Source organism: Phacochoerus africanus, chromosome 6 (genome assembly GCF_016906955.1).
Source record: "Phacochoerus africanus isolate WHEZ1 chromosome 6, ROS_Pafr_v1, whole genome shotgun sequence".
NCBI classification, from domain to species: Eukaryota; Metazoa; Chordata; class Mammalia; order Artiodactyla; family Suidae; genus Phacochoerus; species Phacochoerus africanus.
The window spans coordinates 91,404,232-91,423,566 of record NC_062549.1 but is presented as its reverse complement, the minus strand read 5'-3'; the positions used below and the strand labels follow the sequence as shown (position 1 = coordinate 91,423,566).

General features: G+C 40.2%; 2 protein-coding genes across 2 annotated transcripts; one reads left to right on the top strand and one right to left on the bottom strand.

Moving 5' to 3' along the window:
• Nucleotides 1-11,011: 11,011 nt before the first annotated feature.
• LOC125128854 (mucosal pentraxin-like) lies at nt 11,012-15,030 on the top strand. The gene is made up of 2 exons (XM_047782998.1): nt 11,012-11,218; nt 14,108-15,030. The coding sequence occupies exons 1-2, from the start codon at nt 11,155-11,157 to the stop codon at nt 14,701-14,703; spliced, it is 660 nt and encodes a 219-aa protein (XP_047638954.1). The 5' UTR covers nt 11,012-11,154; the 3' UTR covers nt 14,704-15,030.
• A 1,551-nt stretch (nt 15,031-16,581) lies between these two features.
• LOC125128853 (olfactory receptor 10J1-like) lies at nt 16,582-17,993 on the bottom strand. Its single transcript, XM_047782997.1, has one exon. The coding sequence runs from the start codon at nt 17,800-17,802 to the stop codon at nt 16,870-16,872; it is 933 nt and encodes a 310-aa protein (XP_047638953.1). The 5' UTR covers nt 17,803-17,993; the 3' UTR covers nt 16,582-16,869.
• Nucleotides 17,994-19,335: the final 1,342 nt, after the last annotated feature.

Sequence of the window (19,335 nt, the reverse complement as noted above, 5' to 3'; positions counted from 1 at the left end):
TCCATAGATTATTATATCAGTATTAATTTCCTGATTTTGATAAGTGTGTGATTATGAAATATAATGTTTCTCAACTTTTTTTCTTTTTCTTTTTTCTATTCATTGCCCCAAATTGGCATTTTTTACCTTATTTTCCTCAAAAAATTTCAAAACAGCAACAACAAAAAATTAGAAATAAAATCTCCTGGAGTCTCCACTGCGATGCAGTGGGTTAAGAATCTGACTGCAGTGGCTCAGATTACTGCAGAGGTACAGGTTTGATCCCCAGCCAGGCACAGTGGGTTAGAGGATCCAGTATTGCCACAGCTGAGGCATAGGTCACAGCTGCAGCTTGGATTCGATCCTTGGCTTTGGCTTGGGAACTTTCGTATACCATGGCTGTAACCATAAAAAAAAAAAGGAAGGAAGGAGAAAGAAAGAAGGAAAGAAAAAGGGAGGAAGGAAGGAAGAAAATCTCTTTTGATTCCATGCACAGTCCCATTCCATTTCCTCCAGATGCAACAACTCTAAGACTGTATGGCATATTTTTCTAGTCTTTTTATTCTTTTACATACATAGATAGCATTATTTGGTGGGGTTTTTAGTTTTTTATAAGTGGTATCATACTTAGATATTCAGCAATTTGCTGTTTTTCAGACAATGTTATTTCAAAGTATAGGTATGCTGATATATTTAGACCTAATTCAGTATTTCCTTATACGACTTTCAATTCATCCATTGTTGGAAATTGTTTCCTAAATTATAAATCACTATTACAATGAAGGCTGCAAGGAATTGCTTTCTTCATGTTTCCTTGTGCACGTGTGCAAGTGTCTCTTGAGAGCAGTGTTTCCACATATTTTGACTCCGTCTCACAGAAATATCTTATTGTGTCCAGCCTGTGTCTCACTGTGTTCAGTTATATATACGTAACTAAAACCAGAGTTTCATGAGAAACAGTATTGTCGGGAGTTCCCATGGCTCAGCGGGTTAAGAATTTGACTGGTGTCCATGAGGACACCAGATTCAATCCTGTCCTCAACCTTTTTTTTTTTTTTTGCTTTATCATACCCTGCAAGGAGAAAAATTAAGTGATACTTAAATTCATTGTTAATAGAAATTAAATAGTAAGAAATTTTGTTGAATAGGGTTGAAATTTGGAGGACCACAGATCATTTGTGATATATCAGATTTTTTTCCCCAATCAATTTTTGCCCCCTTGAGGGTGCTATCACCCCTACTGAGAATGCATAATATGAGAGAATATCCTTGCTTTTAGAAAATACACACTAAAGTATTCAGAGGTAAAGGAGCATCATGTCTGCAACTGATTCTCAGCAGTTAAAAAAATACGTAGTATACATGCATATATGTTTACACATGTATGTTTGTGTGTGTGAGAGGCAGGTGGGGGCTATAATCAAACATGGTGTAATATACTAACATTTGGGAAATTCAAGTGAAAAGTTTATGGTGCATAAAGATCAACATGTAGACAAACAGAATGGCATAGAGAGCCCAGAAAAAAAGAACCCTTGCATATGTGGTTAATTTATTTTCAATAATGGTGCCAAGATCATTCAATGGGAAAAGGACAATCTTTAACAAATGACACTGGACAATCTGCATCCACATGCAAATGAATGAAGTTGGACCCTTACTTTATACCATAGGCAAAATGTAACTCAAATCAAAAACTTGAGTGTAAAAGCTAAAATTATAAAACTCTTAGAAGACATAGGAAAAATCTTTATGATGTTGGATTTAGCCATGATTTCTTGGGTAGCATGAGAAGAACAGGCAGCCAAGGAGAAAATAGAAAAATTGGACTTCACAAAAATTTAAAATTTTTGTGTAACAAAAAAAAAAATACTGAGTGAAAAGACAACCCACAGAATGAGAGAAAATTGCAAATCATATATCTGATAGGATACTGATATCCAACTGATACAGGTATTCAAATTATTTTCAAATTCATAATACTTCATGTTATAGTAAATATAATATTGAAATATATAATATATAAATATATTTCAAAAGTGGGCAAAGGATTTGAATAGATATTTCTCCAAAGAAGATAAACAAATGGCCAATATTAGCATATAAAAAGATGCTCAACATCACTAGCTGGCCATCAGGAAAATGCAAATCAAACCCACAATGAGGTACCAGTCATATCATTAGAATGGCTGTTACATATATTTTTAAAATAAAAAATAACAAGTGTTGATGTGGAGAAATTGTAACCATTGAGGGTAGAAATGTAAAATGGTGAAGTAACTGGAAAACAGTTTAGTAGCTCTCAAAAAGTTAAACATAAAATTATTGTATTATTCAGCAAATCTATGCCTAGGTACATACCCGGAAAAAATGGAAACAGGGACTCAGATACTTGTACACCAGTGTTTGCAGCATATTCACATCGCCAAAAAGTGGAAACAACCCAAAGTGTCCATTAACATGGACAATCGTGGATAATCAAAATGTGGCATATATATGCAATGGAATACTATTTATCCTAAAGAAGAAATTAAATTCTGATACATGTTACAACATGGATAAAATTTAAAAAAAAAAAAAAAAAACCCACTGTGCAAAGTGAAATAAGCCAGACACAAAAGGACGAATATTAAATAATTTCTCTGGAAGTGTTAGATTGAATGGAAAAGCATTTGACATTTGGGGGCTGGGTCACAAATTAAAATGCCTCCTGTATCATGTATGACGGAGGTTTTGTGTATCTGCGACAATAGGGACTTTCCTAATTCACTCTTTATTTGCTGCTCTTTAAGTTGACAACTTCCCTTTGCAATAAAAATCCACTTACACCTCCTGTCTTTGTAGTTCTCCTATTTACTATGTAATAGAAGTAGCATGTTGCTGCCAGAATACAAGCATTTCTTTTGGTAAATTAAAGTGCATGCCATTTCTTAATACACTAGAAAGGGGAAGTAAAGTATGCAAGTCCAAGTCTAAAACTTTAGTAGTTTTTCATGCAGATTTGTGCACATGTGAGAGGGTGTCCAGTTTGTCTAGTGATTGTTTAGAGAGTTGGACCACTTTGTATGTTGCTAACCCCTGATTACAGTCCCCCAAAAAGTCTTGTGAAAATGTTATTCCCTATGTAACAGCAGAGTAACATAAGATACAATTACATTTTATAAACCAAAAAAAAAAAATTACATTATTCCACTTGTATGGGGTACCTAGGATGGGCAAATTTATAGAGCTAGAAAGTGGAGAGAGATTCAGGGCCTGAGGGAGGAGGAAACAGAGAATTATTTTTTGATGGGTACAGTTTTTGTTGGTAAGGATGAAAAAGTTCTGGACATGCATAGTGGTGATGGTGACGCAACACTGTTAATGCACTTAATACTACTTGTGTAGATGTAAAAATAGATGAAACAGTACATTTTATATTCTAACAATTGTTTAAAGTATATGGAATTTTTAGTATTTTTCCTGCAACTTTTCTGTAAATCTGAAATTATGTCTAAATATAAAGCTATAAAAATATAAACAAAACCTCAGAACCTACCTGTTCTAATGATGTCATCACAAGAGAAGATACATATCTCCTTTGAGAGGGGCATGTTTTCTGCGGACTAAACTCAAATCTTGCCATAAAGAACTGGAGTTCAGAACCCAACATAGTGTCCCTGAGGATGCAGGTTCCATCGCTGGCCTCGCTCAATAGGTTAGGGTGAAGGAACTGGTGCTGCCGCAGATCCGGTGATGCCGTGGCTGTGGCACAAGCTGGCCACTGCAGCTGAGATTCGACCCCTAGCCCAGGAACTTCCATATGCCACAGGTGTGGCCGTAAAAATAAAAGTGAAATAATAAAATGAACAAAAGAATTAATTCTATCAAATTTGCTCCCCCCCCCCCCAAATCCTGCTCCTGCCCCCGGGTGATCTTTTCTTCTGCCCAGTTGAGCATCTCTTTCTCACTTGGGGCCCCTCTGTTCCCAGGAGTGGCAGAGTTGACTCCAGGGGCACAAATGAACTGAGGCAAGAGGGTCTTTGAGTGGCTTACAATATCCTCTCTCTGCCCAATTGATAAACTGTTGTCCTTGATTTTATGTGAATATAGAAAGAACTTATTGTTTTGGTCTGGGTACTGCAAAACAAGAGGCTTTAGTGACAGGTGAGGCTGGTGTGTAGGCTTTTTCTAGAATCAGGACATGAAACAATGTCAAGAGGAAATAAGATCAAAAGTATTCTGCCAACTTCATGTTGACTTATGTTTACCATCTGTTCTTTCTCGGCATAGAGCTTCCTTGCATGTTGGAGTTTACACAGGACTTAGAAATAAGTAAGAAATAAGATGATAATTATCCTACCGCCTTCGTGTTGAGTAATGTTTACCATATGTTCTCTCTCCGCATAGAGTTTATTTATTGCATGTTGGAGTTTACACAAGACTTACAAATACATGTATTTTATTTATAGGTGATAGAGGGATTAAAGATCTTATATTTTTCCCCTTACCTTGTTTGGGTCCGTCAACTTATTTCCACGGAAATTGTTAAAAATGTTGATTTATTGAGGGTAATGAACAAAGGCTGTGGAACTCTCTATATGTCTTTGTCTCTCCTACCTGGTCCCAGGACAGTTCACCCTAAAGCAGAGAATTTTCCACATAGAGTTGGATGTGGCTGATGACAAATAGGTGCGGTGTCAGTTACTTCCGTTGGAGTATGACTTGCTTTTCCTGAGTATTGTAATTCCTCTTTGGGTCAGAAGTAGAAAACCTGGAGTTCCCATCGTGGCGCAGTGGTTAACGAATCCAACTAGGACCATGAGGTTGCGGGTTCAGTCCCTGCCCTTGCTCAGTGGGTTAAGGATCCGGCGTTGCCGTGAGCTGTGGTGTAGGTTGCAGACGCGGCTAGGATCCTGCGCTGCTGTGGCTCTGGCATAGGCCGGTGGCTACAGCTCTGATTCAACCCCTAACCTGGGAACCTCCATATGCTGCGGGAGCGGCCCAAGAAATAGCAACAACAACAACAACAACAAAAAGACTAAAAAAATAAAATAAAATAAAATAAAAAGAAGTAGAAAACCTGAATTGATAATGTAAATATCACTTTCTGTGTCTCATCCTTCCAACCACCAGTCACCTCTTCATAAGAAAAGGGCCGAAAGGAGTTCCCCATCGTGGCTTAATGGACACAAATCTGACTAGTATCCATGAGGATGTAGGTTCAATCCCTGGTCTTTCTCAGTGGGTTAAAGATCCAGCTTTGCTGTGAGGTCTGGTGTAGTTCACAAACGCGGCTGGGATCCCAAGTGGCTCTGACTGTGGCGCAGGCCAGTGGGTATAGCTCTGATTTGACACCTAGCCTGGGACCCTCCATATGCCAGGGTGTGGCCCTAAAATGACGGGGGAAAAAAAAAAGCCAATAAAAAGGCAGGGGGCAAATCTCCATTGATTTAATGTCTCCAAAGTTGTCATCTCAGATGCCAGGATTAAAAATCTTACGAACTTACTTTCTTTTAAGACAGAGATGGGAGTTTAATCATTGTACGTGCATCTGGTTTTATTTTAGAGAAAATAAGGAATTCTTCTAGCCAGGTATAACTGACAGTACACCTTATCTATAATTTACTAAATCAAAGTGTACCTTTCAAACAAAGCATATCCAGTGAGGGATTTGCTTCTCTTTTCCCTAAATGTGATGAACATAATAAGATTCTTAAGGATATTCCCTACATAAAGATGAAACCAGCTCCTCTTAACATCCAAGACCAGATCACCATGAATAGAATTCTCAGAATATCCTGATCATTTTTCTGTGTGACCAGTTGTTTCTCTACAGAGTTTGCACCCTAGTCAGAACTCACTTTTGGAGGGAAACCAGACAATGTAGTTGTTTGGGGAAACTAACTGTGGGAGAGGAGAAAGCTTTTATTTTTCAAGCTACTGTTTTTTTTATAGCATATTAAATTTCTAATCTCATAATGAATCTCATTCAGTCTTCATAAAGACTCTGTGAGGTAGCTTTTTTTTTTTTTTTTTTTTTTAGTTCCTACTTTATAAAGGAGAAAACTGAGGCACAAGTATATAACTTCCTGGGGGTCACACAGCAAGAAGGGGGGAGGAGGAGAGAATATAGGAGTGGGAGATTAAGAGGTATAAACTCTTAGATATAAAATAAGCTATAAGGTGTAATGTACAATATGGGAAATATAGCAGATATTTTACAGTAACTATAAATGGAGTATAACCTTTAAAAATTGTGAATCACCACATCGTACACCTGTAACTTACATAATATTATATATTAACTATACTTCAATAAAAAGGAATGTAGGGGAGTTCCCACAGTGGCTCAGCAGGTTAAGAACCCAACAGAGTCTCCGCGAGGATGGAGGTTCAATCCTTGGCCTCACTCAGTGGATTACGGGTCCAGTGTTGCTGCAAGCTGCAGTGCAGTTTGCAGGTACAGCTTGGATCCAGCTTTGCTGTGGCTGTGGCATAGGCTTCAGTTGCAGCTCTGATTCGACCCCTAGCCTGGGAACTTTCATATGCCTTACGCAGGTATGGCCTTAAAAAATAAAAAAGGGGTTGGGGGACTGCATTTTTTTAACTAAAGCTGGTATGTAGGGACAATCAGAAGCATCTACTCGTGACTCAACCACTGAGGATTTATCACTGCAAGAGAGTTGGTGGTTTTGACCGTTACACCATCTTATGTGTTTCTTCGTTATACATTCGTTTCACTTACATCCATAAGTCGTCATTAGATGACGTTATGGATCATAAGGAATATTCCTGTTGAAATACATTAATGGGAAACATAAAAATGATCACTCAGAAAATTTACCTGATATTTATCTTTAAAAATTAAAAAAAGGTATGGAAATTTTAAATATATGAGTAAAGTTATACAATTGTATATCAGATGCCATGCCCTCTCTGCCATCATTGTTTCCTATCTCTTTTTTGAAGGTAATGACCTTTATGGATACAATCAGAAATTCCTCTGATGCTTTCCCTTCCTCCTTCCTCAGAGGTAACCACGCTGAGGATGTGTGTGTTTTTCCTTTGCCTGTCTATACATTAGTACATATGTCTATAAATATATGGCATTACTTTAAATTTATGTATATCTTTTTGAGATTTATCTATATTGATTGACAAAAAGATCCTAATATAATAAATGTTCTATAGAACATCAAGATGTCTTAAGCACTTAATTAAACCCTTGGAAAGTAAACACAGTTGGCCCTTCATATCTGTGGGTGCTATATCCATGATTTTAACCAACTGTGTTTCAAAAATACTTGGAAAAAAAATTCCAGATATTTCAAAAAAAGCAAACCTTGAATTTGCCATGCACCAGCAACTATTTACATAGCATTTACATTGCATTAGGTATTATACGTACTCTATGGAGATTAAAGTATACAGGAGGATATGTGTAGATTATATGCAAATATCATACCATTTTATATAAGGAACATGAGCATCCATGAATTTTAATATGAGGGGGATCCCCCATGGATACTGAGGGAGGACTGAACTTAGAAACTAACAGTAATATTTTTATTTTTTAAATTGTGTGTGTGTGTGTGCGACTGTGTTTAGCTCTAAGCATCAGAATCACAAATCAAAATCATCAAAGAAATGTTCGTATTTTTCTGATGTAGCAAAAAGTAGTTAAATTTCAAATTTCATTTGTATGCATTTTTATCCCCAAATGAAATGTGGCATACAAAATGTCATTTTGAATCTGCTCATAAATTATTCTTTCTTTCATAATTAAAGTTAATAATGAAGCACTTATTAAATGGTGATAAGTCTTTTTAGGCATGTATTATGAATATTATTAAAGGCTTTAATAAAATTAATTTATAATATAGCCTTTAATTGTAACATATTGATCTAAAGTAACATATGGTAAATAACTTGTTTTGTATTATATAAACATACACTATGAAAATTTCTTAGGGAATTGTTGATGTTATATGTTACTATTAATATAGTTCTAGAATTAAAGGAGAGAAAAAGAAATCAAGATGTGACTTAGACTAATCTAAAATTATACAATTAAGACAAAGATTTTATTTTTATTTTTTATGTTTTGCTTTTTAGGGCCATACCTGTGGCATGTGGAAGATCCAAGGCTAGGGGTCAAATTGGAGCTTCAGCTGCTGGCCTACACCACAACCACAGCAATGCCAGATCTGAGCCACATCAGGGACCTCTACCATGGCTCACGGCAACATCAGATCCCCGACCCACTGTGTGAGGCCAGGGATCAAACCTGTATCCTCATGGATCCTAGTTGGATTTGTTTCCACTGTGCCACGATGGGAACTCCAAGACAAGAATTTAATTTTTTTATTCTTTGTTTGCTTGCTTTTTAGGGCCACACCTGCAGCATATGGAGTTCCCAGGCTAGGGGTCAAATCGGAGCTGTAGCCACTGGCCTGCACCACGGCCATAGCAATGCGGGATCTGAGCCGCATCTGTGACCTATACCATACCTCACAGCAACACTGGATCCCTGACCCACTGATCAAGGCCAGGCATTGAACCTGCAACCTCATGGTTACTGGTCGGAGTTTTTCCCACTGCACAATGACAGGAACCCCAAGGATATTATTTTTTTGATTTTTTTTTCTGACATATAATATTATTGCCCAACTAGCTGACTTGCTATTAATCACCCACCTGAGACCAAAAGAATCACTAAAGCCCAAATCATCAACCCACAGCCTTGTGAACTAAATAAATGTTTACTTTTTTTGTAAAGATGGACTTTTAAGGTGGTTCATTCCACAGTTTAATTAAGTAGAAATAAACTGCCACAACTAACACAGTGGCTTCATTTGTTTGTAACTGAAAGTCTCAGACAACTTTTAGTTCTTCTCATCAACCTGGAAACAACCAGATTAGTTCATTCCATAAGTAGTATTGGGGATACTAAATGGATAAGTAATAGATGCTCAAAATTAAGCTGTGGGAGAAAACACACATGACCCGCATGTTCTTGAATTTTTTCTTTAGCTGTGCCCACGGCATGTGGAAGTTCCCAAGCCAGGGATCAAACCCATGCAGCAGCAGTGACAATGCCAGATCTTTAGTTGCTAGGTTACCAGGGAACCAACTTTGGTTTAACATGTTCTTGAATTTTATTTTACTTTATTTTATTCTATTTTTACTATTTTTCTTTTTAGGGCTGCACCTGCGGCATATAGAAATTCCCCAGCTAGGGGTCAAATCAGAACTGCAATTGCCGGCCTACGCCATAGCAATGTCACATCCAAGCCACGTGTGTAATCTACACCACAGCTTGTGCCAGATCCTTAACCCATTGAATGAGGCCAGGGATCAAACCCACATTTTCATGGATACTAGTCGGGTCCTTAACCCACTGAGCCACAGTAGGAACTCCTCAAATTTTAAAGTCTTATAACGTGTGATTAAAAAAAAAAAAAGGGAACTGATACAGCAACTTACAAAAAGTTTTTATTGGAGACAGAGTAACAAACACCAGAATAAAATGTTTATAGGTAGTCAGGTTTATTAATCACACATTGAGGTCATAACATAACTGGCTTGTTTCCAATATCCAAGCCCTCTTGAAATGGGCTCATTCTATTCACTTTCACAGACATCTTCTATGAAATTTCTATTTCTTAGCTGATGTTGGGATTTCAGGTGAGGGGTATCATCTTAACACCCAACATCTAGAAGCTCCTTTATTTTTGTTAGGTGATTTTTACTTTTTTCCATTATAGTTGGTTTATAGTGTTCTGTCAATTTTCTACTGTATAGCAAAGTGACCCGCACATATACCTACACACACACACACACACACACACACACACATATATACATATATGTGTATATATATATATATATTCATTCTTTTTCTCACATTATCCTCCATCATGCTCCATCACAAGTGACTAGATATAGTTCCCAGTGCTATACAGCAGGATCTCATTGTTTATCCATTCCAAAGGCAATAGTTTGCATCTATTAACTCCAGATTCTCAGTCCACCCCACTCCCTCCCCCTTGGCAACCACAAGTCTGTTCTCTAAGTCCATGATTTTCTTTTCTGTGGAAGGGTTTATTTGTGCCATATATTAGATTCCAGATATGTGATATCATATGGTATTTGTCTTTTTCTAATTTACTTCACTTAGTATGAGAGTGTCTAGTTCCATCCATATTGCTGCAAATGGCATTATTTTGTTCTTTTTTATGGCTAAAAAAGTATTCCATTGTGTATATATACCACATCTTCTTAATCCATTCATCTCTCCATGGACATTTAGTTTGTTTCCATGTCTTGGCTATTGTGAATAGTGCTGCAATGAACATAGGGGTGTGTGTGTCTTTTTCAAGGAAAGTTCTGTCTGAATGCCCAAGAGTGGGATTGCTGGGTCATATGGTAGTTTTATATTTAGTTTCCTGAGGTACGTCCATACTGTTTTCCACAGTGATTGTACAAATTTACATTCCCACCAATAGTATAGGAGGGTTGCCTTTTCTCTACACCCTCTGTAGCATTTGTTATGTGTGGACTTATTAATGGTGGCCATTCTGACCAGTGTGAGATGGTACCTCATAGTAGTTTTGATTTGCACAGAAGCTCCTGTATAGGCAACCTGGCAACTTCATCATCAAGAACTCAAGAGCTAGTTCTCCACTCTGTCAGGAGCTAGGGTCTCCATCTCACACTTCTTGGAAGTTATCAGCCATCTGAATCAGTAAATGTCCTTAGGCTACAGGTGATAAGCCAACCCCTAAACACAGAGGGGAATGGTTCCTCCAGCAGCTATATGAGTATATCTGTCTTAGAGAACTAACAGTAGACCGCCCCAATTTCCTTATGCACATTAGGCAATTAAATGTCCCTTTAGGAGGATGTAGAGCCTCTTGGGGCAGACGTGTACAGGACAGCTCAGCAGGAAATAGAACAGTTAAAAGAGAAGAGAAAGACTACAACTGAAACAGTAGACCACAAAGCAAACACATTTGTTTATAAATCATATCCTGCTTCAGTTAATGTTTACCATTTACAGCTTTGCCTTCTGTTGCTGGAACAGGCTGTGCCCCTAAAAACACAATATAAGAAGCCAAACAGTGAGCATGTCTACATTGCTGTGATTGCTGCTCTTCCTCCCGAGACACCACAAGATCCCAGGAGCACAGGATGAAGAAGCTTCTTCTGAGTGTCCTTCTCCTGGCCTTTCTCTCAGAGGGGATGACACAGAAAGGTAGGTCCTGAGCCCTGCTGGGGTAACATTTTCTCCTAGTCCCAGGAAAACTGGAGTATAGCATCTTTTGTTGTCACTGCTGCTGTTTTGAGGAAGACGTGAATGAAGGATGGGATAAGTTATCTATTGCAGTATTATGAATCACCTCAAAGCTTGGCAGGATAAAACCTCAAACATTTGCTGTCTCATACTTACTGTGAGTCAGGAATCCAGGAAGAGCTTAGCTGGATGATTCTGACTCAAGGTCTCTCATGAGGTTGCCATCAACCAACCAGAACTGCCCTCTCATCTGAAGGCTCGACTGGGGAGGAACTGCTTTGCTTCCAAGCTCATGCACGTGGTTAACTGTCAGGAGTCAGCTCTTATTGGCTGTTGGGTTAAGGGCCTCAGTTCCTCACTGGCTCTTGGCTGGAGGCTTCCCTTAGCTCCTTGCCACATGGACCCTTCTATCAAGCAGCCTACAACATGGCAGGTGGCTTCTCCAGCAGAGTGACCTAACAGAGAGAAAAATGCCCAGTATAGAAGCACAGTTTTTCATAATCTAATCTCAGAAGTCTTATACCTCAGTTCTGCTGTGTTCTGTTCATTAGCAGCAAGTTAGCCTATACTTAGGAGAATTATTTTGGACATATTTTCTATTAGCTGTGCCCACAGTATGAGAAAACTCCTAGGCCAGGGATTGAACCCGTGCTACGGCAGTAACTAGAGCCACAGCAGTTATAATGTCAGATCCTTAGCCTGCTGAGCCACTAGGGAACTCCGCAGATGCTGATGAGTAAGGACATGCCTGGCATAAGGAAGCCCCAGAGCTGGCTTTGCTTGCTAGGTAGGCACATCATTACCTCTCACCTGAGAGAGTAAGAACAGATGTGCAGCTTTTATTAGAAAAAGAGGTTATTTCAGGGGCTGGAGTATTCATTCTCTGATCCTTCTCAGTCCTTTAGTCTGAGTCAAATGAGAGGAATTTTGGAAGAATCTTGGACTTTAAATTAGAAAACCATTTTCTCCCAAACTAACTGAATTGCCTTTGTGAAATTTGCTAAACACGGATCCTCAGATTCTTCAACTATGAAATGGGTATAAAAATGACATCAAAATTGCAAAGATTTGTTTATCAAGATTGAATGAAGTAAGTTAAAGGATAAATGTACTTTATGATGCCTAAGTGTTACAAAAAATTGGCTTTTATTAGCAGTAAAAAAGCTTTAATAGTCTGGCACCCCCCTTCTATTATTGCCACTAAGCACAACCTCATCTTCTAAAGTCTGAGACATTCACTTCTCTATCATATCACCATCAGTTATAAATTATTCAACACATCACTCCCTGGCTAACCATGCTATTTTGCTCCAGGTTTGTATACTGACAAGGTCACAAATCACACACAGGATGATAATTAGATCACAGAGTATAAATTCATGGTTTACTTTCCCATCTCCTAACTCCTGCTCTAGTGGCTGAAGTTCCTTTCCCCACCTCTGAAATCTCTTCCAAGCTCCCTTTCACTCAGTGTTCTATTCCTATTCTTTGTCCCAGGTGAGCATTTCTCAAGAAACCCTTAATCTAAGGAAATAAGAACTCATGCTATTTTTCCATTTCCTACTATAAAGCAAAGCTAACTCAACTCAGGACTTCATCATGCTTCTAGGCTATGCCTCCACTGATTCAGTTAGCCATTATTCTAAATATGCTCATTTATTTCAAGACTGTAATAGTTGTTAGAGTTGCTTTCCTAAGCAAGAAAAAAATAGTTGGGGTGATAATTAAGCCCTCTCCTCTCATGGCTTTTAAGAGGAAATAAGTAAGTGATAAGTAATTTCATAATCCTGTATTGCAGCCATGGGAAAAGCCATGGGAACCTGGCCCCACAGTGGCACACAGAGCTGCGAAAAGGTGTAGAGAGGAAGGTGAGGACACCATAAAGGCCATGTGGTCTGCTGTCTATTCCGTTCTTCGGTCTTTGCACTAACTAAGCACAGGTGTTGGCCTAGTGTAACTAAGCCCTGGTTCGGAAGAGCCATTATAGAATATCACTCAGCCCTAAAAAAGAATGAGTGACCCGATGCCATTTGAAGCAACATGGATGGTCCTAGAAATTACACTAAGCAAGGTAAGTAAGAAAGAGAAAGAAAAACATGATGTCACTTACATGTGGAATCTAAAATATGGTACCAATGAACTCATCTGTGAAACAGAAACAGACTCACAGACATGGAGAACAGACTTGTGGTTGGGGGGGAGAGGGGAAGGCTGGACTGGGGGTTTGGGATTAGTAGATGTAAACTATTACATATAGGCTGGATAAACAACAAAGTCCTACTGTACAGCACAGGGAACTATAGTCAATATCCTGTGATAAATCATAATAGAAAAGAATATGAAATAGAATTTTATATATGTGCGGATATATACATATATATATATATAACAATCACTGCTGTGCACTAGAAATTAACACATTGTAAATCAACAATACGTCAATTTAAAAAAACCAAACATTATAATTATAGTGAACATCTGTAGCTGGAGTTCACTGTAATTATAATAGGTGTCCCATGGGAGACATGTCAGAATATGATCAATGGTGGGAGAAGATGGGGTGCTGCACCCTTTAACCATTACACACAATGACTTAGCTGTGTTTCCTCTTCTATGACTGGTGTTTGCTGTCCTATCTGGATGAAATCTGAAAAGACGGTGGCGGGGGGAGGGACAGCTGACGTAGGACGTCCTTAATTCCTCTCTTCGGGCACCTGCAGCAAAACCTGTCTTTTCACACTAACATTATGCACCTACAGGTACCTCGTCCACTCCAGCGGGTGGTACATACTCTGTCAGGAGCAGCCTGTGGTTTGATAGAGTTCCTGTCCCATTGTCTTTTCTCCACAGACTTAAGAGGGAAGGTGTTCATTTTCCCTGAAGAGTCGAACACAGCCCATGTGTCCCTGGTCCCCAGGGTGAACAAGCCGCTGAAGAACTTCACGCTGTGCCTAAAAGCCTTCACAGACCTAACCCGCCCTTACAGCCTCTTCTCCTACAACACCAGGTCGACAGACAACGAGCTGCTCCTCTTCGTCAACAAAGTAGGGGAGTACATACTGTATGTTGGGGGCACTGGGGTCACTTTCAAGGTGCCCCCGTCCCCTGACACCCCTATCCACCTGTGTGCCAGCTGGGAATCTGCCTCTGGGATTGCTGAACTCTGGGTGAACGGGAAGCCCGTGGGGAGGAAGGGCCTGAAGAGAGGGTATACTGTGAAGGAGAAGGCGAGCATCATCCTGGGACAGGAGCAGGATTCCTTTGGGGGAGGTTTTGATGCCAAACAGTCCTTTGTTGGGGAGATCTGGGATGTGTCCCTGTGGAATCGTGTGTTCCCCCTGAAGAACATGTGTACCTCATGTTACCCTGGCAACATCTTGACTTGGCACGCCCTGACTTACAAAGCCAGGGGCTATGTGGTGGTGAAGCCCAAGGTGTGGCCTTAAGCCTCACTCTCTTCAGGCATGTGTTGTGTTCACTAATGGCCACTCACACATGCTCTTTGAAATTAAATATGTTGATTTAATTTTTTTCTGGCTCTGTTAAGAGGGTGTAAACTACATTGAAAACACACAAAGGACAGGAGTTCCCTGGTGGCTCAGTGAGTTAAGGACCTGGTGTTGGCACTGCTGTGGCACAGGCTGCTGCTATGGCAGTGTGGGTTCCATCCCTGGCCCCAGAACATCCCCATGCTGTGGAAGCAGCCAAAAAAACAAAACAACCCCCCTCAATGGATAGGTAGTCCTTTAATATACATTCTTTGTGGTTTCAAACATGACTTTGGGTGAATTACACAGAATTTTCTGCAGCTTCAAAGTAGAGGAATTCAGGGGAGTCCACTGCTTTCAGCATGGGTGTCAATCTCATAGGACTCTGTAGAGCTCTAAGAGGTGCCGTGGGGGTTCTGTGTGCACAAAACTCATCCGTCTGTAGAAATGATGTCACTGCTAGCAGGGTCCTTCAGGAAAGGGCTGCTGTTGTGAGCAGGACCCCTCAAGAGAGGACCTCAGATGGGGCTTTCTCGGAAGCAAGGGTGTGAGTTCCCCATGACCCGAACCCAGAAAGGCTTCAGAGGTGTCCTCAGAGGAAACCAGATAAAGGCAAAGATAAACTGCTTTGGATGCTCCTCTTCTCACTCGTTCTCAGGTTGCCCCCCCTTAGATGCAGCTGCTCTGCGGAGGCAGAGATTTGTTCTTTCAGGTAATGCTCCATAAACAGGAAGATTCCCCTTCTTGGTCCTGGTACCATTAGGCATTCCTGAGTCCTTTGACATTCACTGTCAGTGCATCTTCAGTGAGGACATTTGGACTGTTCTTAAGCAAGAGAAGGATGGTGACTGAGAGACGCGAATTCTTTTTTTTCTTTTTTAACATCAGCTCTTTATGGCCTGGAAGGCATATGGAAGTTCTCAAGCTAGGAGTCAAATCAGAGCTACAACTGCCTGCCCAGGCCACAGCCACAGCAATGCAGGCTCCAAGCCACATCTGTGACCCACACCACAGCTCACAGCAATGCCTGATCCCAGGCCAGGGATCAAACCCTCATCCTCATGGATACTAGTCAGATTCGTTTCCACTGCGCCACAGCGGGAACTCCCAGGTCTGCCTCTTTTTAACCCCAGGCCAAATCATCCTAAAGTCTTAAACCCTTCTCACAAATCAGTGCAATTTCTCCCCTCAGAAGATGATAAAAATAAGAACTGGTAGGCTCCTGAATGCTTGTTTAGACAAGTGTTTAAATGCAGAATTTACATGAGGCACCCAACAGCTCATAGGAAATAAATGAATTCATCAATGTAGAAATGAAGTGAGAAAAGGCTAGACACAGGTATGGGCTCATTTCTAGATGTGAGACAGCCAGACTTAGATTTAATTTCAAAACAGATCTTCGGATATCCCTACACTTATGGTTGTATCATAGCCTATGCATTATTCCATAGAAAGCATGAATAACTGCTCTGCAATTCAGCTGCTGGATGTGGCAAGTTACTCACTAGTATGTAAATATATAAAAATCACCAAGGAAACAGTTCTACTGGGAGCTTCAACAGAATTGGAAAAAAAAAAAAAAATTCATGGGTCTCCAAGGCAGATGAGAATGTTTTAGGCTGATAATATTTCTTCTGGAATGTCAGAGTCTTGTTACTCTTGTCACTGCCGAAAGGAGAGAGTGGTGATAAGTAGGAAAGACGGTTTTGACTGTGCTTTCAACCATCCTGTCCACCAATGATGTTCTCCATGAAGTTTTAGAGCTCAACACCTACCTGACGTTTCGGTCCATCTTGCAACCCATCACTTCAAACAGGCGTTCGGCAGCCCACTTTTCTGCCAGTAACATAGTGGAAACAGTCAGCTACCCATTTGCTTATTATTTCCCCCTGTGAGTGGCATCTAATCAGGTCCCTCAGAGTAACCGCTCAGATTAACAGAGGCTACCCAAAGAGGATGGTTAAAAACAAAATTCAAGTCAGGGAACTCTAAATTCTCTACTGCAGGCTGACCACCAAATTTTGCAACTCTCTCTGGGTAGAGGATGAATGATAGGATCAAATTTCTTTGCAATTACAAAAGTGCCCCACGTATGACAGGCTATATATCAAAGTACCAAAGATCCTAGCCAAGAGGTTTTTTGCCAATAGCACGGAGAAGGGCATCCTTGACCTCTTTGTTCCTTAGCGTGTACACCACTGGATTAAGGAGAGGAGTGAACACAGTGTAGGTCACTGAGATCAGCTGGTCCTGATCCTGGGTGTTCTCTGACTTGGGTTTGAGGTAGGCAATGGAGGCACAGCCGTAGTGGACAACGACCACAGTGAGGTGGGAGGCACAAGTTGCAAAAGCTTTCTTCCGGCCCTCGGCAGAGGCGATCTTGAGGATGGTGGAGATAATGAGGACATAGGAGATGAAGACCAGACCCATGGGCACCACAATAACGAGGGAGCTGACAATGACATTAATTATGTCATGTACAGTAGTGTCCACGCAGGAGAGTTTCATAACTGGGCGGATGTCACAGAAATAATGGGCCACCTCTCTATCACAGAAGGGCAGCCTGAACACAGAGGAAATCTGAATTGTGGCCACAAGCAGGCCAATGCTGCAGGCCCCCCACCCCAGCTGGGCACAGACCCTCTTGTTCATGATGACCGTGTACCTCAAGGGGTTGCAGATGGCCACATAGCGATCATACCCCATTGCTGTGAGCAGAAAGCAGTTGTTAATGGCCAGAGTGATAAAAAAGAACATCTGGGTGGCACAGCCAACCAAGGAGATGGGCTGGCTCAGGCCGACGAGGCTGGAGAGCATCCGAGGTACAACGACCAAGGTGTACACAGTCTCTGAAGTGGAAAGCACGGCAAGAAAGAAGTACATAGGGGTGTGAAGGTGGCGATCGATGCTGATAATTGTCACAATGATGACATTGCCAGCCAAGGTGAAAAGGTACAAGGTCAGAAATACCACAAAGAGGGTGAGCTTGTGTTCATGAAAGCTGGAAAAACCCTGGAGCACAAATTCACTCACCACTGTGTGGTTCCCTATGTTCATTGATAAATTGTAGGTCTAGAATCTGGAGACTTAGACCAAGCAGTCGGAATATATCAGCACCCAGTGCTTTGGGCAGGAGAACTCTAGGAGAAGAAAATAAAAGGGACCTTGCTCCTGATGGATGCCTGGTTACCGGGGACTGATGTTCGCCTATAGGGAAAAGAGAAACAATCAGCAAACAACTTCATGTATGGAGACATCTACATAAAGATACAAAAGAATGAATAGGGATGGGATCATATAGAAGGAAGGAGGATTGGATCAAGTGTGGAAAAATTTCCAGGTGTTAGAACACAGGTGTCAAGGGGAAACTGAGGCTAAAGAAATAGGAAGGTGGTGTTAAATTTGAAAAGAATTTTCAGTTTCAGATTTTTGTTTATCTAAAACAAATTTGCCATCTTCACCCACAATTCTTCTACTTTTGTTTTATGATAAGCCATAGTTTCCTCATCTTCTCAAAGATCTTCCCTTCTGAGTGGCCGAACCAGACGAGGCTCTCCGCTCCAGCAAGATGTTAAGTGTTTGCTTTCTCCCTGTTCCACTTGTCTGCATCTTTCAGGAGCCCTCTTACAAGTCACTCAGTAGCTTTCAACCTGACTGGCCCCTCTAACACCCCCCCCATTACACACTTTTTTTTTAACAAGCCACATTTCTCTATTTTTTCCAATACTTACCTCAAACCTCCTCTTGCTCAGAAAGTCTTCTTAGATTCATACTATCAATCTAAGCTCCCTATAGGGTAGTTCAATTGCTAAGTTTTGGGCCATAATTGGCTCTCATGGACTGTGTGTACTTCTTTGTGTTTCTACCTTGTGCTTAGATTTGAATGTTCACAGGTATTTTGACTCCCTACTAAACTCTGCACTCTCTTCTCTGATGCCTTCAGAATTATAAATGGCTGTCTTTGGGGAAACCAGTTTCCCCAAAGTATCTCTCACTCTATTCCCTCTCTGGGGAATTATGAAGGGATCAGAGAGTTCTTATTTTTTAAAAAAAAGTTTAACAACAATGACAGTCATAATAGTCCCTTATGGCATTTTTATTAGTTTAGAAAGAGTTTTTACCTACATTATTTAAGAGCATAACAATCCCATGTGTTCGATGAGAATAATCTAAAAGAAACCTATGATTAGGTGATTTGTCCAAAATTATTTCGTTCTTGAGCCAATCTTTTAATTTTAAAGCCAACATGTAAGTTCTTTTGTGGTGAAGCAAATTAAGGATCTGGCCTTGTCACTTGCTGTGGCTTGGGTTTGATCCTTGGCCCAGGAACTTTCACATCCCACAGATGTGGTTAAAAAAAAAAAAATGCAAGCATGATTTGTCCTACACCACAACTGTCTGAGAAGCATCATGATTATAAGCAAATGAGGAAGAAGATACTTTTTTTGTTTTGTTTCTACTGAAAATAATTAATGCATTTTTCCTACTCTGGGAATGAGATTACACTGGGAACAAATTGCAAAAACTCAAAAACATTGGAGAAAAATGGAAAAATTGGGGGGTGTCTAGATAAGTATATGAAATATTTGC

Excerpts from the sequence above, each read along its gene's own strand:
- LOC125128854 (XM_047782998.1), top strand. The coding sequence starts at position 11,155 with ATGAAGAAGCTTCTTCTGAGTGTCCTTCTCCTGGCCTTTCTCTCAGAG. Across the intron at positions 11,219-14,107 it reads AGAGGGGATGACACAGAAAG|ACTTAAGAGGGAAGGTGTTC; the intron begins GTAGGTCCTGAG and ends TTTTCTCCACAG.
- LOC125128853 (XM_047782997.1), bottom strand. The coding sequence starts at position 17,802 with ATGAACATAGGGAACCACACAGTGGTGAGTGAATTTGTGCTCCAGGGT.